The sequence below is a fragment of the Ascaphus truei genome, chromosome 7, assembly GCF_040206685.1.
Source record: "Ascaphus truei isolate aAscTru1 chromosome 7, aAscTru1.hap1, whole genome shotgun sequence".
Classification (NCBI taxonomy): domain Eukaryota; kingdom Metazoa; phylum Chordata; class Amphibia; order Anura; family Ascaphidae; genus Ascaphus; species Ascaphus truei.
In genome coordinates this window covers 16,716,812-16,744,509 of record NC_134489.1, presented here as the reverse complement: position 1 = coordinate 16,744,509, position 27,698 = coordinate 16,716,812, and the positions used below count along the sequence as shown (strand labels likewise).

The window sequence follows — 27,698 nt, the reverse complement described above, 5'->3', positions numbered from 1 at the left end:
GTCTTTTTATTGGAAGGTTAAAATGGAGCCCAGCCCTGTGGAGTCCAAAAAGGTTGCCATGGTAACCTCAGAAGCCAGATTTTTTTTTAAGATTTGAAAGAGCAGGACATGCGCTTAGGGGGAAAGGCACTAACATTATACGAGTAAATATCCTATAGGTTTCTGGGTACTGTCGCTATCACCATGTAATGTAGTTCTGGCACCTGATAAAACACTGCATACAAAGACACACAGACTAGAAGGATAGATTGCATTTATGCCCGAAATATCTCCAACACAGCGCAAAGTAATGTGCGCTCTCACTGCACAGAAATATATACAGTATGCACGTGTATGCACGCACGCGCCTCACACACTAACAGCGCGTTCTGGAATTCGTTGCTTTCCAGTGATAAAAAAAAGCATCAAATATTCGTTCCCAATTTAGAGAAGGAAAAAACACATTGACGGCCACTCGCTTTAAGAAACAAGTAAAGACAGCGGTATAAATAGTAATGAACAAAAATAGGTAGCGCTAAAACAATTATCATGTACTATACATATATTAAGAAGAATACTATTCCCTATCAATCTCAAAATAAGTCATTGAAGGTTGGCTGCCAAATCTAACACTGACCACCAGGTCACTGCAAAAACTTGTAACACAAAAATGGATGAGGCTCCTATATGCACATATTATTGCAAGCAAACACATGAAAAAATGAGTAATACATTTTATACAACCATACACTGATGTTGGACACAAATTCCTTTGGGTCATCAGTCGTTGACTGAGCCACTGTTTGAGCCATCTGTGCTGAAGCAGGGATATCCAAAAACCTGACCTGTTGGTGGCCCTTGAGGACTGGAGTTGGCCGCCCCTGTATTAGATTAACGAGCATATATACAGATGCACCCAGACCGATGGTCTTCGGCAGCAGGAAATGCCGCGGTAACGCGACCGCCCGGCGCTGGAAGATTAACGCTGTGGGGAGTCCGATCGGGAAGCATGGACCCCCTGCAGCGAAATCGCGGCCGGCTCCGGAGCAGCGACTTTAAGCTTTTCAAACCGCGTAGATATAGATACAGTATATAGCTCTGTTGGCTGATACTATACATCTCATATGCATTTACCATGACCCCTTACACACACACACACTTACCGCAACACCCTCCTGCTGCCTCCAAGTTCTCTCTACTTACGACTTAGATTGTAAGCTCTTTGGGGCAGTGTGGCAGGACGGGTAAAGAGTTTTACAATTAAAGTGGGATCATATGAATCCAAGTACACCGAATGGGTATACTGTATCACTCAAATGGAAGGTCCGTAGTCCAGGCAAAATCCCCCTCTCCAGATCGCAGTTGGCGTGTGCTGAGGGGAAGTCCTAAACCGGCGCCCACGTGTAGTGATCCCTGCACTCGTGTAGGCAGTGCTAGGCGTATTGCGTCATCACGTAATTACCCAGCATGCAATGGCTCTCCAGTGGACTGGACCTTCCGTTTGAGTGATATACCCATTCTGAGTACTTGGATCCATATGATCCCACTTTTATTGTAAGTTTTGTACTTGTTATTTTAATATGAATTTATAAATTTACTTATGCACGTTCAGTGATTCTTTTCCTTCTTCTCTGCGCCCCCATTCTTTTTGTGATAAGTGTGGCAGGACGGCCTGTAGGCGAGGTCAGACAATAGGTCAGACAATAGTCCACACGTGTAGTTTCAGGTTGAAGCAAATATTAAGTGGTTTTATTTCTTCACTGCAAACTTAAACATTTGGGCACACCATCCCTGTAAGACAACACAAAACATAGGAAAATAACATCTACTCCACACACTCCAAGCAAGATCTATCAGGCTGGCTGGCTATGTCCAGTTACCAAACCTTTAACATACACCTCCACAGTCAGGAAAACAATATTAACAGTTCTTACTGTGGTTTAGAGAGAGTTGTGAATCCATCTGCATGGCAGCCTGTCTAGGATAGCTCTGTAGAAATTAGACAGCCACCTGCTTGCAAGCAATGGCTTCCTTATATCTCATGCTGGTTGTCAGGTGTATGTGCTTAGTTCCTGATTGCCCAGCTATTCTTCCTGGGTTAACCTTCTGTGCTGGATGAAGGACTCAGATATATGTTTCCCAGGCATAACTAGCAGCCCAGGCCTTCACCCTGTCAGAGGCAGGAACTCCTTTTCCTAATGTTACTTTTATGTTGAAGCGCTTATTCCTATTATGACACGTGTGTTACTACTGTAAAGCGCTATGTACATGGCTAGCGCTACATGAAGATATACATATTTACATTTTTACAGCAGTAGGGACTCGGGCTCCGATATATTCATGTGTTATATAAACCTTTGCCTCCCAGCGCGTATAAACCGTTTTTTGTGTACAAATCTCAAGTGAGCACAGATCTGCGAACACAACCTTATCACAGCCGCTGCCTTAATACACATGTCTCCCCCTATCAGCATATACTGATGCAGTAGCCCCGGTGAGGAGTTGATCTTCCCTTTTGTAGAGCACGCAGTGAGCACCAAACCCTCAGGTCTGGCCTGCAAACCGTATTACATCTCACTGGGTATCACATGTGTATGAAGTCAAGAGGAGAGTGAAGAGGTTCCAGTATGTAGTAATAATAATAGCGCTAATCCGGCACTATCGCACGAAAAGCCCCATTGAAGTCAATAGGGCCTATTGTGCGCTAGCGCTGGATCGGCACTATTTTTCCAATTTACAGAATAAAGACCATAGCATTCGAAATGGGTAGGGTGTAGCGCAGAGCTCTTCAACTAGTTTCCAAAGAGGCCGATACATTTTAAAAGCAGCTGTTAAGTCTCCACCATATACATTTATATTAACGAAGCTTAAAAGTGAGTTTCAGTGTGACAAAAATTATACTTGGCTGCCTGAGAAACTGCAATGAAAATGAACAGGGGAAAATAGTCCAAGAGCCACTCCAAAGTCTTCCACTGGCCAGACTTGACTCATGGGCTTCAACTTGAAGAGCCCTGATGTATGGCATAAGCTGGGTGTTCATATACCTTTGCTGCCACTGCCAAACATTAACATTGAAGGATCGAGCAAGTACATAAAAACGTATTACGTTATTACCGGATCAAATAAATATCGTCAACCAACCAACCAACCACCTTCACCCCATTCAGAGCCTCTGATGGAAAAGAATCAAGTTTCCAAACACAATTCAATTTCTACATTTCTCACCTATAACTGCTGCTGAACGGATAGGTTTGGGTGGCACGGTGTCCCATCTCCCGCCAGTGGGAAGAGACCATTTGCCAACACCCCTCTCTGCGAAGAAGGCGTACTGCTGAGCCTTGTGCTGCCCTGTGGCCCAAATTGAGAGAAACAAGTCCCTCTCCTTCGCCAAGCCTTGTGAGTAAGGCAGCTTCACCGAGGCTCTTACGGCTTCGATGCAGGCCAGGGGGGCCCGGGCACCCCGGAACTGCCTCCTCGCCTTTTCCATGGCTGCATCCAGAAAGGCATCGATGCTGGGAGGGGACCGGACAGGGACAGCACTCAACCTACGTATGTCCAGCGGCCGTCCTGAAGATATAAAGAGAGGGGAGATCGTCATGGAGAGGTGGTGTAGTGTATTGTCTTTACAATTGAACGTTTAGTGATGTAGCGCCACATTACAGATAGACTTAAGTACACTCCCACATAACCAGACAGAGAAATACCTTCTCTAAAAGAATTTAACTGTCTATTTGGCTTCCCTAAACAAATCTGACTGTGCTAATAGCAAAGATATGTCTGTTTTCCATTTCTTTGAAAAAAATGGAGCCACCAGAGGAAATGAAACCCCTCCCAAGTCTCAGCTCATCACGGTTACAAACCAACTTTAAAAAGTGAGTAAGAAATACGTAGAAGTGTCAGAGTTTGGTCAAAAAAGGTCAGCAGTCCCACAGAAGTCACCTCTTAAACATGCCACTGCCATTAGTATACTTTTGTCCTCAGAGGGACTGCTCCTTTAAAAACAGGGGGGGGAATACAATAGCGGCGAAAGTGCTTGATACATTAAAGTAAACACTGATGGATAGAAGTCCTGCCCCGAAGAGCGTCTGTCGGATCCCAACGGCAAGCATGGATTACTACTTTAACCCTTTGAGCGACAGATGAAAGCCCTGCTGACCGCCTTTGGCACTTAAGGGGTTGCGGTCCAAACAGATGCTTCTCTTGCACACACTAGGAAGATAAAAATGTGTGAGAACGAAGTGTTAACACGTCTAATTTTCTGGCTTTCGACGTGGTCCCTTGCTTTCTCTCTCTCCTAGCTGCTTCTTCATCTTAACTCCTGTGGTAGAGGGGTGAGGAGTGTAAGCATGGCTTTCATCTCTTGCTATCTGGGGGAGTAGGAGGAGGGTCTAATGGAGCGACATGTTCTGATGGGAGGTGAACGGAGGAGCTCATTTGAACACTGACTGTTGCTAAGCAGCTCGTCTCCGGTACGTCTCTGCTTAGGAGAAACATTGATGTAAAATAAGCGTTTTGATGTCCATCCTCTGAACACTTCTTGCTTTGTGATGTGTTACTGGTCCCTCTGTCAGAGACTTGAAAGATTACACATGGGAATGTATTGAAGCCGCTTGCAAACTTCTTCTCTCCTCCAGTATGAATGTGTGTGTGTGTGTGTACGCACCCGTACACACACACAACAAAGCAGCGACCACACCTAAAGCAAACATTGGCATATACAGTATTGGCAAGTGCGGGTATCATAGGAATTAAATAGAAATTCCATCGCAGGTAAGTGAATCAAAAATAGTGTATTGCACACAAAATTCAACGTTTCGGTCCTTAAGGTCCTATTTTAAGGACTGAAACGTTGGATTTTGGGTGCAATACACTATTTTTGATTCACTTACCTCTGATCTGCTGCCTCTTTCTTTGCTCCAATCCATGGGATTTCTATTTAATTCCTATTATACACGCAGCAGAGGCTCCAGGAAGGTCCTTTTCAGGGGTAAGCGGGTTGGGGGCGCAGCCGCAGGCTTCAGTGCAAGCAGGTGCAGCGAGTTTGGGGGGCTGGCAAACTTTAATTTTGCGCATCTAGGAATTTCATGGCAGGGCCTCAGGCTCTGGCCTTAATGTATCTCAAGTCTGAACGGTGCAAACGGTTCATGGGTGTGCGGAAGCGGAGCTGGCAGCCATGGCGGTTAGCAGTGTGACAGAGTCATTGACTCTGTATACATTAGATGGCAGTATGCCTGCTTTCCAGTAGACAATGAGTTAACCCAGCTGATTAAGCAGTCCACAGGTGATCCAAATTAAGCTAGCTCACCTGCTTTAAAACAGGAAAATGAAATGCCTCTGGGGCGGCAGTCTCTCTAAGGCACTGAGAGAGGACAGAGGAGTGCTGACAGACAGATTGGCTGCTCATATTGATCCTGTCCCAAGGGGAAATAAAGCTCCCAGGTAAGGAGCCAACTGGAGTTATTGAACATTTTTGGTCTGGTCTAGGTTAGCTAGCCAGCCAGGTAGATAGGCTTCACTTTTGTTTAGTTAGTTCCCCAAACGGGGATAGTTTTTTGTTTATGTTTATTTCACTTAAAGGGACAGAGCACCCATTGTTTTGTTATACTTTTGGTCAAATAAATCCACCAGCTTATTATTTCACCAGAAGAATCGTGTTGTCTTCTCACTAACCACGGTCACCCTGCCACAGCGGAGATTGTTAAAGAGAGGCGAAAGGTCAGGCAGTAAATCGAGTGCAGGCCTGCTACGGCAGCGGGCAGCGTGGTTGAGGCGGGGCAGTTCCGTAGAAGACTGTGGAGGGCAGCAGGTCTAGTGAGAAGACCAAAGAAGGGGAGGCGGATGTAGCAGATAGTATTTTTCATGATGCAAAGTTAGGAGGAGGAGGACAAAGAGAAAAGGCGAGCATCAAAGTCTTGTGGGGTTTGGCTGCAGGCGTTCGCGATCCTAGCTAGCGTAGCAGGGGAGAAAGCGTCGGAGAAGTGCTCAGCGCTTGTTAAATACGTGGACATGATTTGGAAGGCTTGCAAATGTTATGGCGGCTCCACATGGTGTAAGTCTGACAAGAACTTTGGCCAGAGGATGGCGGTCTGAAACCGAGGGTGTTGGGATGTCTCCCTACAGCTGGGGAAGTGTTGTTGTTTAGAGGGCGAGATTTTTGTGCACTTAGACCACGTTCATAGTATGAGTGACTGCGAGACGGCGCTCGCTATTTTGGAGTAAATTTTGATTTAGTCGCGCGACGGCCGGGTCACGTGCGCATTTCAGCCAATGAGGGAGAACTGCTCACATGACATCACGGACACACCTCCCCGTTGCGTCTCCCAATCCCAAAGGCCTTGTATCACCTTTGTGGCAGGCGCACACGACGTCACACGCCTACTATATCCGCGGCCTTATTTTGGCCGATGAGGTGCTCGCTGTCCCGTTTTTATATCAAAATGTTCAATTCCTTTTTGGTGTGGTTATGCGTGATGCAGCTCGGCTTTCTATATGCGTTTCAGGACCTGATGGGGAGTTCTGGGCCAATGACAAGACAGAGGGCCCGTCCTGCTTGTCCTTCCTGGGAATTGAAATTGATCCGCAAGAGATGGTTCACAGGCTACCTGCAAGGAAGTTGGAAGAGCTGAAGGAGTTGGTCTGCATAGTTGCGGGTTTAAAGAAGGGCACGCTCAGGCAGCTCCAGTCGTTGTTAGGGTACCTGGACCTTGCAGCGTGGGTGCTGCCCATGAGTCAGGTGTTTTGCCGTTGAATGGCATTTGCCATGGCAGGTGTTAAGGCAGAGCACCACTGCATCAGGGTAACAAAAGGCATTCGGGAAGATTTCTGGGGCATTATAAGGGCTGGACACTGGCTCAGAGGGAACCAGTGCAGAGCCAGCAAATCTAACTATTTACAGAGGCATCTGGGTCAGTAGGGTGGTGGGTCTTTTTTGGGGGGCGCTGGTACACAGTACAATGGGCGGTAAAATGGGGGGGGTGACCAGTTTACTGACCCATTTGACGTTCCTGGAACGTTGCTTGTGGCGGTGGTTCTGTGGGATGAGGAGCTGACTAACAGGGAAGTGATATTTAGATCAGACAATATGGGGTTGGTCCAGGAAAAATGGGGAGCGCAGGTGTATGCAAAATATAGTGTAATATGTTAACACAATGAACATAGGGTGAGTCTTGAATTCTGTGCAATGCGTACTCACAAATTTCCAACCAATAATAGGCATGTCCCAATAAAATTGGTAATGTGTTGTCTTTTGTTCTCTGTTTCAATCTATGATGCACTTCTGGAGTCGGGTCACCTTCCTTAGGTAAGTAGACAAATACCGGTACAACATAGTGTGTACTGATAAAAAATGTTTATCACTCACGCAAAAGTGAAAATACACTCACACGGTTTAAAAGGTTTTCATGCCTTAAGAACAAACAATGGAGCTGCTTTTGATCAGGATCACTGGGCGTTCTCTCAGCCCTCTGCACCGTCCTCACCGCTCCTCCCTGTCCCGCACTATCGCAGTCTGGTCTCGGGCAGGGTTGCGGATGACGTCACGTCTGACACACTTCTCGTCACTCTTCGCGTTTCACCGGGCTTGCCGGTTTCATCAGGAGTGGTGCTTGTCTCTCTCATGGTGCTTGTCTCTCTCAGCTGTGTATAAATACCAAGTCTCCCACACTCATTGGCTGAGCTCAACTAAATACATCTGTAGTCAATCTACTATCGATTACTATGTAGCCCATAGTGAAGGGCTATTTCTGTACTGACAGAGTTCATTTCACCGTTACATTGGATAAAAATATCCTACAGCTATTAACCCTCTTAGTACGACATGATTAAGAGGTCCAAAAAATATATATATTTAATAATAATCATATTATCTACAAAACATATAAAAATACTAATAAAATCTAAGAGACACTAACAATATAATGAAGATTTGCTGCAAAACAAGAACAAGAATAAAGACAAATTTAAGAAGGGGTAGATTATCACAGAAAGACACTTAATTCAAAATCCACATTTAATCCGTGGGGGGTTAGGCATCCTAATTCATGGATCCAAAAGGTTTCTCTTTTCAAAAGATCCTGACCTCTATTTCCCCCTTTCCAATGTTGAGCTACCAATTCTATACCTTTAAATCTTAGACCACAGGGGTCTGCATTATGGACTAGAGAGAAATGTTTGGAGACACGATACGTAATAAGTTGTTTCCTAATGTTCCCTAAATGTTCTAAAATACGGGCACGCATGGGGCGGATGGTCTTGCCAATATATTGAAGCCCGAATGGGCATTCCAAAAGATAAACAATATATTTAGACCTGCAGTTTATATGTTGATTAATTCGATAAGTTCTCCCTGTCTTATTTGACTTAAAGCTATCAGTTTTTTTGCAACTATGATCACATGCGGTACAATTTTTGCAACTAAAATGGCTTTGGGTAGTTCTAGCCAATTTGAGATAGTTTTTTTATTTTCTCTAAGAGCACTAGGGGCAACTTTATTTTATTTATTAGGGGCTCTTCTAAATATTACATGTGGTTTATCTGGAATATGTTGTGCTAAAATAGGGTCATTTTTTAGCACATGCCAGTGTTTGTTGAGGATTTTTTGAATTTTTCCACCATCTTTATTATATTGTGTTATAAAAGGGATATCCCATTTTTTCGGGAAATTAGTTTTTTTTGGGGTCTAACAAAGTTTTTCTATCTAGTGCAATAGTTTTGGAAAGAGCTAGATCCATATTATCTTTATCAGAATTTCTATCCTCAAATTTCTTAGTTAGGATCTCTGCTTGTTCCAAAAATACATTATTTTCCGAACAGTTTCTTTTTATCCTTCTATATTAACTGAAAGGGATATTTTTTTATCCAGTTATCCTGATGACAACTTGATTGGAGAATAAAGTTATTACTGTAAACTTCCTTGAAGTGTTTTGGTTTTAATTTGGTCATTCTCTATATAAATTGAAGAAGGAAGTTGGTACTTCTGAAACGCGTAGGGTGGTCCCACTGGTCACTCTGCTGACTTTTGCTGACGTCTGTCTTGTTTCTTCTGCCGATCGGAGCATCCACGAATCTGCTGACACCATCTGCACAGCGTTCTGGGTAGTGCACGGCGAATCTGCGGCTGCGATCGCCAAGCCCCAACTGACTGAGCTGCAGAGAGCTGTTTCCACGTGAGCAGGGCAGCGCCCCATCCGGAAACGGCTACGGAGCACCAACACGCTTCTGATGCCAGGAGACGTGCAGCGGAGCTGATCTGACCAAGACGAGAGGGGATACTCTCTAATTATCCATTGCCTGTGACCAGCTTACATCTGGTAAGTGGTCATTTCAGCCACAGCAGGAGATTTCCAGTGGGACTTATTCTATTTTAACACATGTTGTGTATTTTATTTGTTTTTTATTCATATTCTGTGTCTAACATTAAATGTGCTCATTTGTTATCAGTTACCTAGTGTTTCTCAGCCCATGTCATTTGTTATTTGTTGGTTTGTTATGTCATTAGTCTATATGCTGTGAATATTTATTCTGCAGTATTATGCTATTTGATTTCCCTATTTTTTTCATGTAACACTGCTATCATGTGGAGCCTACCTTTGGACCCGACGAAGCCACCATTACGGGTTGTATATACTGTATCCTTTTTACCACCATTTGTACATGTGTGGAGCGCCATAGATATAATATTTTCTCTATCAGTTGTCTCTGATTTGGGTTCAGAGTTATATCACAGGCAGCCAGCCTTTATTCCTAATTAGGAATAACATGTCATTCTTATCCATTTGGAATTAATTTGCACACTCTAAAAGTTAGCGCTACCTTATTTGTTTTTTTGTTTTTATGTGCTAAAAAATGACCCTATTTTAGCACAACACATTCCAGATAAACCACATGTAATATTTAGAAGAGCTCCTAATATTAAAAATAAAGTTGCCCCTAGTGCTCTTAGAGAAAATAAAAAAAACTCTCAAATTGGCTAGAACTACCCAAAGGCCATTTTAGTTGCAAAAATTGTAATGCATGTCGTCATAGTTGCAAAAAGCTGATAGCTTTAAGTCAAATAAGACAGGGAGAACTTATCGAATTAATCAACATATAAACTGCAGGTCTAAATATATTGTTTATCGTTTGGAATGCCCATGTGGGCTTCAATATATTGGCAAGACCATCCGCCCCCTGCGTGCCCGTATTTTAGAACATTTAGGGAACATTAGGAAACAACTTATTACGTATCGTGTCTCCAAACATTTCTCTCTAGTCCATAATGCAGACCCCTGTGGTCTAAGATTTAAAGGTATAGAATTGGTAGCTCAACATTGGAAAGGGGGAAATAGAGGTCAGGACCTTTTGAAAAGAGAAACCTTTTGGATCCATGAATTAGGATGCCTAACCCCCCACGGATTAAATGTGGATTTTGAATTAAGTGTCTTTCTGTGATAATCTACCCCTTCTTAAATTTGTCTTTATTCTTGTTCTTGTTTTGCAGCAAATCTTCATTATATAGTTAGTGTCTCTTAGATTTTATTAGTATTTTTATAAGTTTTGTAGATAATATGATTATTATTAAATATATATATTTTTTGGACCTCTTAATCATGTCGTGCTAAGAGGGTTAATAGCTGTAGGATATTTTTATCCAATGTAACGTTGAAATGAACTCTGTCAGTACAGAAATAGCCATCCACTATGGGCTACATAGTAATCGATAGTAGATTGACTACAGATGTATTTAGTTGAGCTCAGCCAATGAGTGTGGGAGACTCGGTATTTATACACAGCTGAGAGAGACAAGCACCCTGAGAGAGACAAGCACCACTCCTGATGAAACCGGCAAGCCCGGTGAAACGCGAAGAGTGACGAGAAGTGCGTCAGACGTGACGTCATCCGCAACCCTGCCCGAGACCAGACTGCGATAGTGCGGGACAGGGAGGAGCGGTGAGGACGGTGCAGAGGGCTGAGAGAACGCCCAGTGATCCTGATCAAAAGCAGCTCCATTGTTTGTTCTTAAGGCATGAAAACCTTTTATACCATGTGAGTGTATTTTCACTTTTGCGTGAGTGATAAACATTTTTTATCAGTACACACTATGTTGTATTTGTCTACTTACCTAAGGAAGGTGACCCGACTCCAGAAGTGCATCATAGATTGAAACAGAGACCAAAAGACAACACATTACCAATTTTATTGGGATACGCCTATTATTGGTTGGAAATTTGTGAGTACGCATTGCACAGAATTCAAGACTCACCCCATGTTCACTGTGTTAACATATTACACTATATTTTGTATGTTTTTTATTTTGCATACACCTGCGCTCCCCATTTTTCCTGGACTGCTGTACGTGAGGGATTGAGGGAATCCAATCATCTAAGGGTTTGAGCAGCGAAGTATTATCTTGATTATTATATCACTATTTATATATTTTTTTCACTTGCACTTATTATAGAGTGTTATTTGGTATATTTGATCTAAGCGTATATTTAGTAACATATCCTGTGCATAATATGGGGTTGGTGGCAGCGGTGAACGGAATATCTGCATCTTCCCCGCCTGTAGTGAGGCTGCTCTGCGCGTTCATGCTTTATTGTTTCCACTTTCATATCTGGTTCAGGGCGAATCACTTGCCGGGGGTGGAAACAAGATTACAAATGCGTGGTCTAATTTTCAGTTCACAGAATTCAGGGAGCTGGTTCTGGTAGTAGAGCTGGTAGGGGAGTCGTGTCCACCATTCCTGTGAGCCCTGGCGGTGAAAGAGTGAAGGAGTTGGTGAGAGGGTCTCTGGCTCCGGGCACGAGGTCGGCTTATATGAAGTCTTGAGGAGAGTGGTTGAGTTTTGTGTCAGCTGGTGATAGAGCGAAGCTAGTAAGGGCTCAAAGAGGGGAGGGTTCCAGAGAGAAGTTGGTGAATTGTGTCTTGAGCATAAAGGATTAGAGACGGTCAATAGCTTCAGTGGAGAGATGGATGGCGAGGTCAGCCTTTATCTTCAGATTGCTGGAAGTTGAAGATTTAACAAACACTTAATGGTTCGATCGTGGTTTCTAGGTGGAAGAAGCAGTATTTTAAGAAAGATGATAGGCCACCAATCTCAGTTGACATCCTGGGGGAGCTGGTAGGGGTGACGGAGGTCGCGTGATGATCTGCTTTCGAGGCCAAGTTGTTTGTTGCCGCATTTTTGTCACCTTCTTCGGAGCCACGAGGGTAAGTGAATTGGTGTACATGTCCGGAAGGCGTGACGGTCTCCTTCCAGTGAGGTGGTGTGTTTTTGGATCAAGTGTTTCAGGCGCCTGTTGGCATATAGAGGAACAAGCCATGGTATTCCCCGGTGGAGCAATTTAAATGTGTACCTAGTTTTGTTTACATTATGTATTTATAAATAAAAGCTGCAAAAATTTCTTCCAAGACATTGTGTTTATTTATGGGTGCTATGTTATTGTTGGGTGTGATTGTCGGTGTCACGGAGCAAAACCGTTGGGTTTAATGTAGATGAGTAGCACTTAAAACCAAAAATGATTAGACAAGAATGAGTATTTTCAATCTTTTTTTCAATTCGAATCTAGATCTCATAAGGATGCGATTAACAGAACCCGCTGAAAATTTGTCTTTCGCAGAACACAAGAGGTTAACGTTTTGTGATATTTAAGCCTCAGAATAAAAATACGCCCCCGGATTCATCTTGATGATCACTTTTGATCACATGTACATCCTAAAAAGGTGTTCTCTCTAATGTAAGACTTGTGAACTTTATTCACAATGCTATCTAACACACATACAGTACACTTAGATATATATATATATATATATATATATATATATATATATATATATATGTCAAATTTATGATATGAAAAGCTCAAACAGGGCAGCGGTAAGAGTGGGTGACAATTGCATTTTTAAATTTTTGTCACAGGTAAAACCATGGTTCAGATAATACAGTTCTTTGTTTTCAACATGAATTCCTCCTGCAGGAATCTAGATCGGAATGACCTTGCCCTCCCATTTAGACAGTGGTCATATATACACCTATATCCTGTAACGAGATGCTTCTGTGAAATAGATCAGCAGAAAATTGCAAGAGAGTAGAATGGTGTTTCTGGCAAAAGACGCAGAAAGTCAACTTTGGTTTCTAAAATACCGTAGCAAAATGTATCATGATCCGTGTCTTTCCTGTAATTCAACCTCAAGATCTTTAAATATAAAAGACAAAGCACTGGCAAAAAAAAGGATGCAAAGATCAATTTCCCTTCGAAAGCTTTCATAGTTCAATACAAAGCACATACGTACACTGATGGGACAAGAGCTCCCTCTACAGGTATCAATTATAACTGCAGCTGTGTATATATGTATCTATGTATATATGTAGACGTGCGTATGTTCCAGTGTTCTGCATCCCTGTACTGAAGAGGTTCCAGTCCAACTTCCGAGGTCAGCACTATACCTACAAGACGCCTCCACCTTCCCTGCATAGGATAAAACATGTTAACCTGAAATACGTCTGCCGGGGCAGGGAAGGGGTTAAATATTATTTACATTTCTCAACCAATCCTTTCTTTTTCCGTCACACAAGGAGGGTATTTCAGTTACATCTTTTGGCTAAGCACAAGGAAACCATGTTATCAGGATAAGCTAAAACCCATTGGGTCTGTTCTAATTCACTAAGTAGTGCCAACCCATAACGTACCCTAAGGCCAATTCACTTCAATGGGGTGGCCGAGGTGCCTCCGAGTTTAAAAATGTGTAGTAAATAGGAGCCTCCCTCTTCTATAGGCTTTGAAGCCACTTCCCAGCACTGGGAAGAGTTCAGCTCCGTTCAAATGAATGGCCAACAAATATCCCCAACTCGGGGAAGCAACTTCCCAGCCTATTGAATAAGAGTCTAAGCTTTATCTTACAGAGCTCCCCCTTGTGGAGAAAACTCTGCGACTATAACTAATAAAACGAAGGCGATTTCAAACCGTATCAGAATGGTTCCCCTTTATAGTGCCGGCCCGGAAGCACAAGATTGCCACCGCAGATCCAGCATTTCCGGTCATGTGATCGCTTCAGCGGAAATCAGATGACTGCCACCGCATCCCTCTACCCCCTGGGTTCATGGAAATCCAAGTGAAGGGGATACCACTGCCGTTTCATTCGGGCCAAGCGCTCCGTTGTACCGGTTCGCCCCGTTTACCCCCTACATAACAAGCACTTGTGCCTTGGCGTACCCGGTACTTCAGTAGGGCCTTTGGTGTGCCAGGAACATCATAACAGCACTCTTAATAAGTTAATGTTATTAACCTCGTAGAGAATGGAAGCAGGCACACGGTCTTATGCAAAGAATATTTAATGTGCCACCAAAAGGTCCAATGTTTCGGCAGGGAACTGCCTTTATCAAGGAGAGGGCTACTTGTTATTAACCTCTACAGGTCTGGAGGGTTGGCAGCTACCACAGGGAGTCTGACCCCTCGTTCACTGTTTTGTAGACAAAATTCATATCTTAGGAAACGGGGTCCATGGACGTTCTAGACAAGTGATTGCCAGTGTTTAGCCACAAGTGACCTCACCGCAGGGACACTTAGCTGATGGTTGCTTCGCTGCCAAGGTAAGTCCCTAACCTTAGCCCTTACCCTAAAACTCCCTAATCTTAACCCCTAATACCAACACTACCGCCTACCTAAAAAACCTTAACCCCTAAAGCTAACCCGCCACTGTAACCACTAAAACCCCTAATGTTAATCCCCTCCCCTAACACAACTTCTCGTAGGATCTGTCAAGAGAGACCAGGTACTTACACATTTACACCGGGCTCATATCACTGAGCAATGCCAATAAGTAAAATAAATTGTAATTTATTCCGTAGAAACAGGCAAACACAGATTGAATTACGACGAAATTGCAGACGAAAATACATTTACTGGGGGGTCAGGGGTTGACAAACTGACTTTCCTAGTTGAAATAAAGTGTTTAAATAGTCCGTTGGTTGACTGGGTCTTAGACCGAAAAGTTCTGGAGCTCAAATCGGCACGAGCCTCCAGCAGCACCTGTACTTTCCAGTCCAAGTGGTACTGAAAGTCTGACTGTAGCTGTTTCCTTGCTGTCTCCGCAAGGCTTCTTTGGGTCGGTCCCAAAGTTTTTAACTAAATAACCAAGTAAATATTATTATTATTGAAGTATTTAAACTTTATACTTATTACTTTATATGTTTTGTAAATTGGATGTAGCATTGGGCACCCCTGTCTTTTGTTGTATACATTTGCCACGCCCAGCAGCACTCTTTTTGACATAAATATATATTCATGATGTGGTGGGTGTGGGAGTTTGAGCTAGCTGGGAATGTGTGTTAATCAATTTCTGACTGGTAACAGTTGTATGGAAGTAGGTGGCACCTCCCCCCAGAGCTCATGCCTGGGTCTTCCCCACCAGTGAAAAACACATGCAAGTCCCAGTGAAAAAACACGCCACCTCATGTAAAAAGTTTGTTTGAATTCCTGCATGTGTCTGTGGCAGTATAAATCTTCAGATTTTATGAGGTTTTTGTGGCTAAAGTTATGCATGGCATGCCCGGCTGACTGAAGCGGCAGAAATCAGGTGTGCGAGAATAAGCCTTATCCTCCATTCCCCCACAGCAATAAGTGGTTATAAGCCACTTCCTGATACAAACTCAAGTCTCTGTGCCGTCAATTAAATTGTTGCGCCCTTGACGAAGAGCTGTACAATGGATTTGAATACCCTAATGAAATTTTCCTGAATGATTCCCTGTGTGAAAGATACATCATGCTAATTATCACATGTATACAAATCACCATCCAAGAACTTGCAAGTGCTTACAAAAACACAAATATTATTAATTGCTCACAATGAAGTTTAAAAGTCTAAAAGGTGTACACCCATTATAATACAAAGTGAACACCACTAAAAAAAAAGCAGCGTTTCAGTGTCCGTAGACGTAGAAGGAGAACGAAAAGGAATGGGCATATGATAAATTAGCCTGGTCACTGGTAAAAATGTAAAGAGTTTATTCGTTCTGGCCAGACGGATGAGTTTTTTTAAACCTGACGATAATTCTTTTCCTTCTGCTCAAATGTCAACAAGAGAATCAGAAAAGCAGCAGCACAGACCACGCCCCCTTCTCCAGCTTGAGGAATGTGCAAAGATACATCCCAGATATGAAAGTTAACTCAAAAACTCTGATGCATCAAATTAGTTTTAAGAGCAGGTTATTTATGAGAATAAAGAAAGAGAAGGAATTGTTTTATTAATTTAGTTGCAGGATGCAATTGTTTTGTAATAGGTGAGAAATGTTTTTTCTTTTGTCTGTTTGTTATTTTTGTGAAGTTGGTTGACTGTGTATGAGAGAAGTTTTGTCTGTGTTCTATATTGTGTTTCTGTTTTTGTGTATCCAGTAAAAACACATTTCAATTGTATTTCTATAGGTTTAGAATATGTTTGGGAATATTTTTAAAAATGCTGGTAAAAGCTCACACGTTCTGCTTAAATTATATATTGTGTGTTTATAAGTTATTTGGCCTCTTCTTTACAAATGTCCCGTTGTTTTTATTTTTGGGAGGCCATAACAATTTTAGTTTTTAGGGCTGTGGAGAAAGCTTCAATTTTAAACTTTGAAGTAATGTTACAACCAGTAATATTTAGCTTACAGAGAAGTCGTTATCTGCTATCAGTCCAGCAGGTCAAGGTCATTTGGCGGTATTCCCAGAAGTTAGATGTCATAGTGCCCGGGATGAAAAATCTCTGAAATAATTTTTTTTAATCAAATGGAATAATACTGAGTGTCTTTAAAGGTATAAAACTGTCAGTGTGCTCTGCACTTTACAAAGAGATTAGATTATAAGAAATTAGTTTGGAGTCCTATACAAAATCATTTGTCTATTAACTGAATATGTGATGTATTTTATAACTTTTAACCATTTTCCCCCCAAAGGTGTCCCATTTTATTATAAGCAGTAGTTATTGTCAAAATCGCAACGTAATATATATAAATCTAAGTCTGCTGCAGATCAAGCAACCAACATCCTAGTTGCTAATTTGTTTATTTATTTATTTGTAGAATGTTTTGCCAGGAAGTGGTGCATTGGGAGTCGCCTCGTTTTTGCGTGTGTCCTGGGCATTGGGTTAAATGACAGGTGATACATGGTTGCAAATGCAGTTACATAAGTGAGCAGTTTGAGATAGTGTTTTTTTCCCCACTTTTGAAGATTGGGACAACTCTGGCATTTTCCAGGTCTTAGGGATATGGCCAGCAGACAGAATAGAGTTGACTATGGAAGCAATTGGTTTGGCAATGGCTGGGGCACCAAGTCTTAGGAACTTAGATTGTAGCAAAGTCAAGTCCACATTGGCTGCTTAGTTTTAAGTTGAGGAGCATTAATAAGGGATACTCCTGTCTATATGCGGATGCTAAGACAGTGGTAAAGAAATTGATACAAGAATTTATTCCTAGGTATAAATTATCTCCCTATGAGACATTTATGGGATGATTTATGACTATCAGTAGTTCAAAGGAACGAATTAAGGACCATGGTATTGGTAATAAAACAATTAGAATGTATTGTATGCAACTAATACATTTTTTGAGTCTTTCTAGGCATAGGTCAAAGTTGAAAGTGCACCTACTCGAGACAGGGTTAATGGTCAAGCGTTTCCTACGCAAGAGCGTTCTTCATCCCAGATGAAAGGGCCAATTTCAAGTACTACTCACCACCAATACAGCAATTAAAGTGGCAGAGATATCTTCCTGAATCCACGTGGTGCACGTGAAGCTCGTCCAAGCACCACCCACATCACCCACAGCCGTTTCAAGTTAACGGCTTGAAGGGTAAAAATAAAACCCTGACCGTTAACCTACGGGGGAATAAGACTCCAGGCCGAGTCCCGGTCTTATCCGAACATTTATTTTTCTTTCTTTTTTTTAAAGGACTCAATATTTTTATTCTTTTAGAGTGTGTTTAAGTTAGAATTTTAAGATGTATGCACCATTGGGCCTGCGAAAGTATAACCCACAGAGAGATGACAAGATTGTAGTGGGAATGCTCTGCGGAGCCTTGTCAGCAAGACTCATTTTTCTGTGGTCCTTATACATCTCAGAAACAAAAGAAAAACTCCCAATACTTCAGGGCTGAAAAGTAGTTTATGGAAAGAACAGTTTTGGGTTAGTTTATTTCCAAATGTAGGAATTGGGTTACTATATGACAGGCTTAATACTATAGCAGATGTATTAGATGATGTTCTCAATCACACAACTACAGCCATTGCATCATTAAACCAAGAGCAGGTCCAGATTAGGTTTATAGCCTTACAAAACAGAATGGCCTTAGACTATGTTTTAGCGTCAAAAGGAGGGGTATGTGCCTTAATTAAAGAACCATGCTGTGTTTTCATTCAGGATCAGAGCGGCAAGGTACAGCATGAAATAGATGAAATAGAAAAAATTCAAGGAAGACTTAGGAAAGGAGGAAACACAGAATGGGATCCTTTGGGGCTTGGTGGGTGGCTAGGATCACTGGGAGCGAAACTGATTAATGCTGCACTGTGTGTGTTAGTAATACTCGTTGTCATATATGTGTGTGTCACTTGCTGCAAAGGTATGATCCACAAATGTGCTACCCCCTCACCTTCTTCAGACCTGATGCCACTGTTTGCAGATCTAAACTACAGCAGTCCCTTGAAGAAAGAAGATGCCAAGTGCAGTGATCTAACTCTGGAAGACTTCCTGGGCAGCGCAATACGAGAGTAAAGGGTAGGCGCCCTCTTCCTCTGAGTTATACCAATGAGCATTATCAGATGGAGTACCCAAAAATAGAATATGTGTTTTCCTATGTGTTTCTGAACTAACATCATGCCAGTAATTCTCAAAAGCAATGTTTTAAGAATAAGAGGAGGAACTGAGAAAGTTGGGAAAATGACATTAGGAAGGGGGGTGAAATAAACAGCACTAAGATCTCAGCAGCCATTTTGGCAGACTATCCTTGTCAGCCATTTTGTCTTGTTTGCTATAAGTTTTGTCTGTCATTTATTTTGTTATAGGCTGTGTTTGTCTTCCATTTTGTAATGTGCTGATTTCTGTGAAGCAAGCTTGTCTGTGTGAACGTGAGAAGCAGAGATGTCTTTGCGCTCCTAGCAGATTCTTTGTATCTTTAAAATGTAACCAGCTGCAAACGATGGAGTGATGGGAAGGGAGTATTTGGGAGGGATGGAAGTTAGAAGGGAGTCCAGACAAGAATGAGGGACCTTGGTAGAATTAGCCGGAGTCTGAAATAAGCACAGTTTCTCACATTGTATCCCTGAAAGAAAGTATCAATAGTAATGTAGAGGAAAGGTTACTGAGCTGGTATAATGATTTTTGCTGACTTACATATATTCTTTTTGTTTGTTTATAATACAATTACGTTATTTTTATGACGCACAAGCCACCTCATAAAGGGATGTGTGCTTTAGTTTTTAGGGTATAAATGTATCATATACCATATTACCTGTTAGATAGCTTTTGTTTAGAAGCTGTCTCCTGTGTGCACCTGAAAGCTTAATAAACTCATTTGGTAACTGAATGTTTGTTGTAACATTTTTTACAGCTTTCACAGGCCAAAGGGTTTAACTTAATAACCTAGTAAATATTATAATGATTGAAGTATTTAAACTTTATATTTATTACTTAATATGTTTTGTCAATTGGTTGTAGCATTGGGCACCACTGTCTTTTGTTGTATATCAGATGAGTTACCCTGAAACAGACCTTAGCAAATCATACTTACATACATACATACATACATACATAAAGCCAATTCTGTGGCGAAACGCGTTGAGTAGGAGTGTTTGAGGTCACAGAACACCGGCAAAGACTCCCACAGCTGGGAGAGATGGTCCATAACATCTGCGTCGCAGAGGGATCGGAGGTGGTGTCTATTAGTGTTGATGTCGGAGGTGGTGAGCATATTGGTCACTCACAATGTGTGAGCACGGCTCTTACATTTTTATGAGATAAAAGTTTCATTTTCTACTGATTTGCACTATGTTCTATTATTTCTTCTACTTTGAGGTGCATCTCTTCTGAACATATACAACCTACAACATTTGCCACAGTTTTGGATTTGCGTATTACTATTGCTCACACTGTAAGTATAACATTTTTTTTTTTTAAAACACCTGCACTTAGATGTTTTTTATGTTTTTCTTTTGCTGACTATATCCCATGCTCCCTCTGGAATTTGAAGAACACTTAGCAAATCTCCGCCAAAGTTTACAAACTGTAAGGAATCCGCCCCTGGGTTTGGATGGAACTCATTCATTACAGAGCTGTGGAGTTTCCAGACAAACCCTCTCTGCTCCTGCAATCACTGCACTCTGCATGCCTCCTGTGCAGTTCTGTCCTTATTCACTAGGTGTGCTATATAGAGTCAGCCCTTCCCCCCCAAGAAGTTGCTGAGCATAAACCAAGTTCTACTTGGATGTAACTGTGTTGGCCACAAACACCCTTGCCTTAGCTGTGCCTGTTTCCCGTGCTGAAACGCTGGAGTTCCCAGCACTTGCTTCTTAGTTCCTCTGGCCTGTCTGCATATTCTCCTTGCAGAGGCCTGCTTCGTTGTTCCTGAGGCCTGTCTGCATATTTCCTGTGCAGAGGTCAGCATTATTGTTCCTGTGGCCTGTCTGCATATCGCCCTTGTAGAGGCCTTCATCATGGCCTACTCACGTTCTTCTCGCAGAGGCCATTCCTACGCTGGTAGCTTCTATGCAGAAGCGCTACGCACCTGCCTTCCTGTTGCCAAATCCTGCCTGTCTCCATGACCATCGCTCCCGTGCTGTCTGCCTTGACCCCAGCCTGAATAACGTTAACCCTGCCTTCTCCAACCCAGACCCGGCATGTCTACGGATTACCCTGTCTTCTCCAATCCTGACCCGGCTACGTTTGACCACGGAATACGCACTCCGGACCTGACTCCGTGGCCTAAAGTCGGTGTTTTCACATCCCCACCTCAGCCCAGTGGTCCGGTCCCGGTTTGTGGCGAGCACGATCGTTACAGTATGCTCGGTTCCACAAACACGGACTCCGCTGAGGTGGGTTTAGGTCTGCCCCTGTCTGAAGACCAGTCCCTGTCTGAAGGCCTGACCCTGTCTGAAGACCAGTCCCTGTCTGAGGGCCTGACCCTGTCTGAAGACCAGTCCCTGTCTGAGGGCCTGACCCTGTCTGAAGACCAGTCCCTGTCTGAGGGCCTGATCCTGTCTGAAGACCAGTCCCTGTCTGAGGGCCTGATCCTGTCTGAAAGACTGCCCCTGTCTGAAAGAAAGCTCCATAATCTGGTCCTATCTTTGGACCTGTACGTAAAAGAGACAACCCCTCTCTGCTCCTGCAATCACTGCACTCTGCATGCCTCCTGTGCAGCTCTGTCCCTATTCGCTAGGTGTGCTACTGTATATAGAGTCAGCCCTTCCCTCCCAAGAAGTTGCTGAGCATAAACCAAGTTCTACTTGGATGTAACTATGTTTGCCACAAACACCCTTCCCTTAGCCATGCCTGTTTTCCGTGCTGAAACGCTGGAGTTCCCAGCACTTGCTTCTTAGTTCCTCTGGTCTGTCTGTATATTCTCCTTGCAGAGGCCTGCTTCGTTGTTCCTGTTGCCTGTCTGCATATTCTCCTTGCAGAGGCCTGCTTCGTTGTTCCTGTTGCCTGTCTGCATATTCTCCTTGCAGAGGCCTGCTTCGTTGTTCCTGTTGCCTGTCTGCATATTCTCCTTGCAGAGGCCTGCTTCGTTGTTCCTGTTGCCTGTCTGCATATTTCCTTTGCAGAGGCCTGCTTCGTTGTTCCTGTTGCCTGTCTGCATATTCTCCTTTGCAGAGGCCTGCTTCGTTGTTCCTGTTGCCTGTCTGCATATTTCCTTTGCAGAGGCCTGCTTCGTTGTTCCTGTTGCCTGTCTGCATATTCCTTGTGCAGAGGTCAGCATTGTTGTTCCTGTTGCCTGTCTGCATATTCCTTGTGCAGAGGTCAGCATTGTTGTTCCTGTGGCCTGTCTGCATATCCCCCTTGCAGAGGCCTTCATCATGCCTACTCCCATTCTTCTCGCAGAGGCCATTCCTATGCTGCAGTTTCTACGCTGAAGCGCTACGCACCTGCCTTCCTGTTGTCGAATCCTGCCTGTATCCATGACCATCGATCCCGTGCCGTCTGCCTTGACCCCAGCCTGGATAACGTTAACCCTGCCTTCTCCAACCCTGACCCGGCTTATCTACGGATTACCCTGTCTTCTCCAATCCTGACCCGGCTACGTTTGACCACGGAATACGCACTCCGAACCTGACTCCGTGGCCTTAGGTCGGTGTTTTGACATCCCCACCTCAGCCCAGCAGTCCGGTCCCGATTTGTGGCGAGCACAATCGTTACATTATGCTCAGCCTCACAAACACGGACCCCGCTGAAGTGGGTTTAGGTCTGCCCCTGTCTGAAGACCAGTCCCTGTCTGAAGGCCTGACCCTGTCTGAAAGACTGACCCTGTCTGAAAGACTAACCCTGTCTGAAAACCAGTCCCTGTTTGAGGGCCTGACCCTGTCTGAAAGACTGCCCCTGTCTGAAAACCAGTTCCTGTTTGAAGGCCTGACCCCACCTGAAAGACAGTCCCGTGAAGAGTTCTTAACTTTGGACCCGTGCCTTAAAGAGTTGAAAGAGGCCCTGGCCTCCTTTGCGCCTCCTGCTGGTTCCCCCCTGACCTCGGAAAACATTGATCCCGAGAGACTGGCCCAGTCTGAAAGAAAGCTCCATAATCTGGCCCTATCTTTGGACCTGTACATAAAAGAGCAGGACCCAATTCTCGCCAGCTACACTATTGCAAGGCAGTCGCCCTGCGTTTCTAGTCCTGTTACTAAACACTTGGGGGTACCTCCTTCTCCTGAGAATTCCCAAACTGATTTCGCATATCTGAAGCCTAAAGAAGAGTTTGCCACGATCCCTGGTTTTGACTCATTCTCCCATTTCTCTGACTCTGATGCAATGCCTGCTGTAACCCCTGCTAGTTCTTAACCCCTAGCTGATTTTTTTTTTAATGCATTAATCATATACATTTAACCCCTTAAAAACATTTATTTATCAAATATTTTACCAGGAATATAAGATAGAGAGTTCCTTCTCGTTTTCACGCATGTCCTGGGCACAGAGTCAAGGTGACAACATTACAAGTTACAAACATAATTTAAAATGGGAAACAGCCAAAATCTTGAAGGAATTTAGACAGGAGGCGGATTTGGGGGACTCTGCAAATTGTTCCAGCTGTGGGGTGTGTGGTACGAGAAGTACCTAGGTTTCTGGAGGCGGATCTGAAGAGATAAATGCTGTGTACAGTAGGGGGTGAGAAGCCTGCTCAGATAATTGGGTAACTTGTCCAGAAACTATTTGAAGGTGAGACAGGAAAGATGTACATTACGTCTGGACTCGAGGGATAGCCAACCTAGGTCAGTTAACATATCACAACGGTGAGTGTTGTGAAGTTACATAATAACACAAAAACGGCATACTGAGATGTAAACAACGTAAAATTTGTGGAGGTGAATTTGGGCTGCTGTACCATACACTATATTCCCATAGTCAGTAATTGGTATTAGCATCTGCTGTGCAATGCGCTTTCTGACCAATGGGCTTAGGTAGGATTTATTTCTAATAGAGTTTGGATGCAAATCAAATGTTAAATTGGAGTCAAGTCACATTACCAAATATTTAAACATATCGCTGCCATTCCTACACTTTTGGTCTTTAGAGGGATTGCACTTTTACAAAACGGATCTTTACCTTACATTATTTATTTTTTGAATGAGAAATAGTTTATTTTCTTCAATCTAACACAGGACCGACCCCCGCATGCTTTCAAACACTGTACCCCTGAGAAACCCAACGTTCAACCCTTCGGCTCCCAGTACAGCTACGAGTTAATGAATTTACCACAACAAGCTAAAGTCCTATTAGCAGTGTCAGATTTCCCATTAGGCCCAGGCCTAAGGTGGCAAAATTTTGTGGCAGTATAACTGTCCACCCCCATTTGCATTTGCCGCGTCCTCGGGCCTATTGGACCTAATGGAAAGGGACTTATTTACCAGTGCCCGCCGCCTCCGTTCTTCCGCCCTGCTTCTCCTTAAAAATAGAGCGTCAATCAAGGATATCCTCGCCTAAGGGAAAGTCCCCCCATTCGCTTCGCTACAAACAAACCATGATATCCCCTCCTCCGAATTCTTTACATTTTTCCAGGTTAGGCACTATATCCAATCAATTTACAAGCCAAGTCAACCCCACACTTTAACTTTGTATGAGGACTCGTGTCTACACTAGCCCCACACAAAGGGCATTATCTCCAGAATTTATCACAGTTTATCCTCTATCAAGAACAACCAAACCCCTGATAACTATATGGTATCCTGGGAAAAGGATCTTAACGTCTGTATAGATCTCGATACCTGGACAGACATCTGGGAAGCTGCTTCCAAAAATTCATCATGCTTTGTTGTCACGGGAGACTCCTGTGGCGGGTAGGATCTCGGTGGCCGGGAACAGCAGGAAGCGAAGTAGGGGTCACAAGCAGGGGTCCGAGGCAGGCGGCAGGTAGCGAAGTGAGGTAACAAGCAGGGGTCCGAGGCAGGCGGCAGGTAGCGAAGTCAGATAACAAGCAGAGGTCGGCAACGAGGAGACTGGAACAGGACAGGCGGGGCAGGACAGGTCCGGGAGCAGGGACTGAGAACGGGGAGCAGGGACTGAGACCGGGGAGCAGGGACTGAGACCGGGGAGCAAGGAACAAACAGGGACAAGCCAGATTACTAGAAAGGGCCTTTACTGTGAACAGACTCAAATACAGGTACAGGTACAGGAACAGATCAGGAATCAAAGACAGAGGCATGTGCATAGGAGTCTGACTTGAAGCAAAGGCAAAGGAAACAGACAGGAAACCGAACTATAAGACAGAGAGAGGAGCAACAAGAAGACAGACAGACAGAGGAACCCAGAGCCAACAGAAGGCAGCAGCACACCCAGTGGACAAAGAAGCTATGGCAAGGCAGGAGGTCTAGGCGACCCTGACATTACTCCCCCCTCTCGAGAGTGTTCTCCGGACGATCCTCCAGGCTCTTCCCGGAGGCCTTGATGAAAAGTGGACTCAAGGTGACCCACCTCTGGTGGTTTGTCAGCGGGCAGAGGGTACTCCACAGGTACAATGTGAACAAGGGAAATTCCCTGATTGGGTGCTCTATATCCTGATTGTTGCTTGTAGACATTAACAATAATGAATATACAGACCAGGTAACATCCTTTAAAGGCATAAGCAATCCTATTGTTCTAGCATGGAGTGAGCCATGAGTATATTAATCCGTGTAGTGAGGGGAGAAGCCTCTAACCTGTTCCCGGTAAGTAATATTGCTCCACCCGGCGGTCCCCCTCTGGGCGGGCTTTTTGAATCTCCCTGTAGTCTCACTGAAAGCGAGCACATTTACTCACAGTTGGTAGTTGTTTCTTGTACGCTCCTCTTTGCCGGTATGTTGGGATAGCTCCTGGTCTGCTGCGTGCCTCTCGTTCCAAAGGTAAAGTAAGACAGGAGAAGGTGGTGGGACGGGCACTGCTAATTCAAACAGGCTGGAGGCAAAGTGCTACAATAAGGGTGTCACGGTAGCTTGTGACAGGCTGTAATTTACACCAAAACTATATATAAATATATATACCTGGGTTTGAACTGGGACGAGACTTAGATATGATAAATATAATTTATTCCTTGATAAAGGTGAACACAACAGATTATACAATAACAGCAAAATATAGACACTTACTTAAAGATTATGGCAAGAAAGCCATCAGGATTACAGACTGGCCACTTCTCCCATATTTCAGTTGACATCACAGCAAAACAGGCAGGACACATGCATGGCATTTCTTCTCAGCAATCAAGATGGTATAGCACAACAGGCCTGATGACATGCAGGCATGAAGATCATTTGCATGAAGAACAATGAAGAACCATGAAGAACTTTGCATGAACAACATGGATAAAAGGGTGGCTCTGACTTATATATCATTTTAACCCTTGCATCCCAGCTTACGGCGCCGTGCCGTCTAGTAAAATCCCCTTTGAAGCTTTTGAAGCTGACTTTGGGCTTCCAGGGTCCAGTGTGAAAAGTTACACTTACTCTGGTTAATTCCTTTTGTCCGTTGGGCCAAGCATAAGCAATTAGCAATTTAGCCTTTGATGACCACGCGATGTAAATTCTGGCATTCCTGCTCATTATCATAGCAGGGGGTTGCAGTTTCTCAGAACTCAACCAAAATGTCATATTTACTGCAAATCACCTCATAACTTGAGTTCAGTAATACATACAGTCAGGTGAGATATATTAATACATTCCGTCCCACCTGACGCTCGCAGAGAGACCAAACATTACAGTGTAATATGAAAATTAATAGAGATATTAATATCTGGCAGCCACTAAGGGCCATATATTAAGTGTTTGTAACGGTTGGTGGCGGGGAAGTCCCACGAATACAAATATGTAGGTCTTAGCATGTTCAGCCAAGGACATCTCATAGTATTCTTATATTTAATAAGGTTACTCATTTTGATATCCTGCTTGGGATTGCTCCACCCCTACCCCCATCAATAAAACCTTTTGAAGTAGGCTTTTAGCTTCTCGCATAACCAACTAGGTAATTACCTGTTGATCCTTCCTGGGTCTTGCATAGCAATTAGGTAATCACTCTCTGTTGATATACACTTCCAGTGAGGAAGCTTGCATATCAAAACATGAATAGACCCATTTGGTCCTGGTACGCATTACAAAGGCAGGCAGAGATTATTAGCATTTGGCCTGTCTTTGTAAGACTGCAGAAAGGCATTTTATCAAAAATATATGTCCCCCTTATGACAAAGTTATATTTTTAATACGTGGGTACTTGGGGGGTACCCCTTATGACCCAGTGGGTGTGTTATGCAGACACTGATCCCGCAACAATACATTTACACAGGGGAATAAGCATTTTCATGTTATTTAACAAGGGTTAAGTCACAGTTCTGGACCTCAGCCCAGTTAACCCCTTGTCTCCCTGGCTTGGTTGGAGGGGGCTCTTGGGGGGTAACCCCATTAATCCCGGGCCAAACCCTCACTATCGTCACAAAGGGGTACTTTATTACGGCATGACAGCCAATATAAAAACAAGAAGGGTCCTCTGACGCGTTTCGTCCCTTACGGGGACTTTATCAAAGAGTAAACTTTCCACATGAGTCATTGGGGACACAGAGTTCGCTCTCCATGGTCTCCTCTTGCGACTGCCGTTTCGTGGCATCACCCAATGAAAAACCAGCTATTCGAGTTTTCAGCTCTTGAAGCTGTCCTGCACTTCTTTTCCCACTCAAAGCAGTTGTCAGTTCAGCTTTTTTGGAGTTGAGTCGCGACTCCATATCTCCCAGGTGACTCAGAGTAAAGCTTAGATATGTTGCATCTTCTTCCTTTCTGATCTGCAGCTGCCGGTACTCCTCCCGGGCATTGTACAGCTCCAGCTGCAGCCGGACCTTATCACGGGCTGTGTGGTCCAATAATTTGCAGGCATCAGCCATTTTGACCTCATAGCACTGTGTCAGGCCAGCCACTTGACAGACGGACACCTTCTCTCTCTCCTTTTTGGCAAGCTGTGTCTTGAGCTCAGCGATCTGCGCTGCAGCGCTGTGAGTTGCTGAGATGTGTGTTCAGCTGCTAGCTTTAGCTCTTCCTCCAGCGAGGCTCTGGTTATGCTC

At 43.7% G+C, this 27,698-nt stretch overlaps 1 protein-coding gene across 2 annotated transcripts in view; it reads right to left on the bottom strand.

Moving 5' to 3' along the window:
• Positions 1-27,698, bottom strand: part of LOC142498747 (peroxisomal bifunctional enzyme-like) — a 58,323-nt gene that overhangs the window by 7,311 nt on the left and 23,314 nt on the right. For both annotated transcript variants that reach the window (XM_075607098.1, XM_075607097.1), the window contains one exon: positions 3,205-3,546. In XM_075607098.1, coding sequence (XP_075463213.1) covers positions 3,205-3,546 — 342 coding nt within the window. The remainder of the gene's footprint in view (positions 1-3,204; positions 3,547-27,698) is intronic.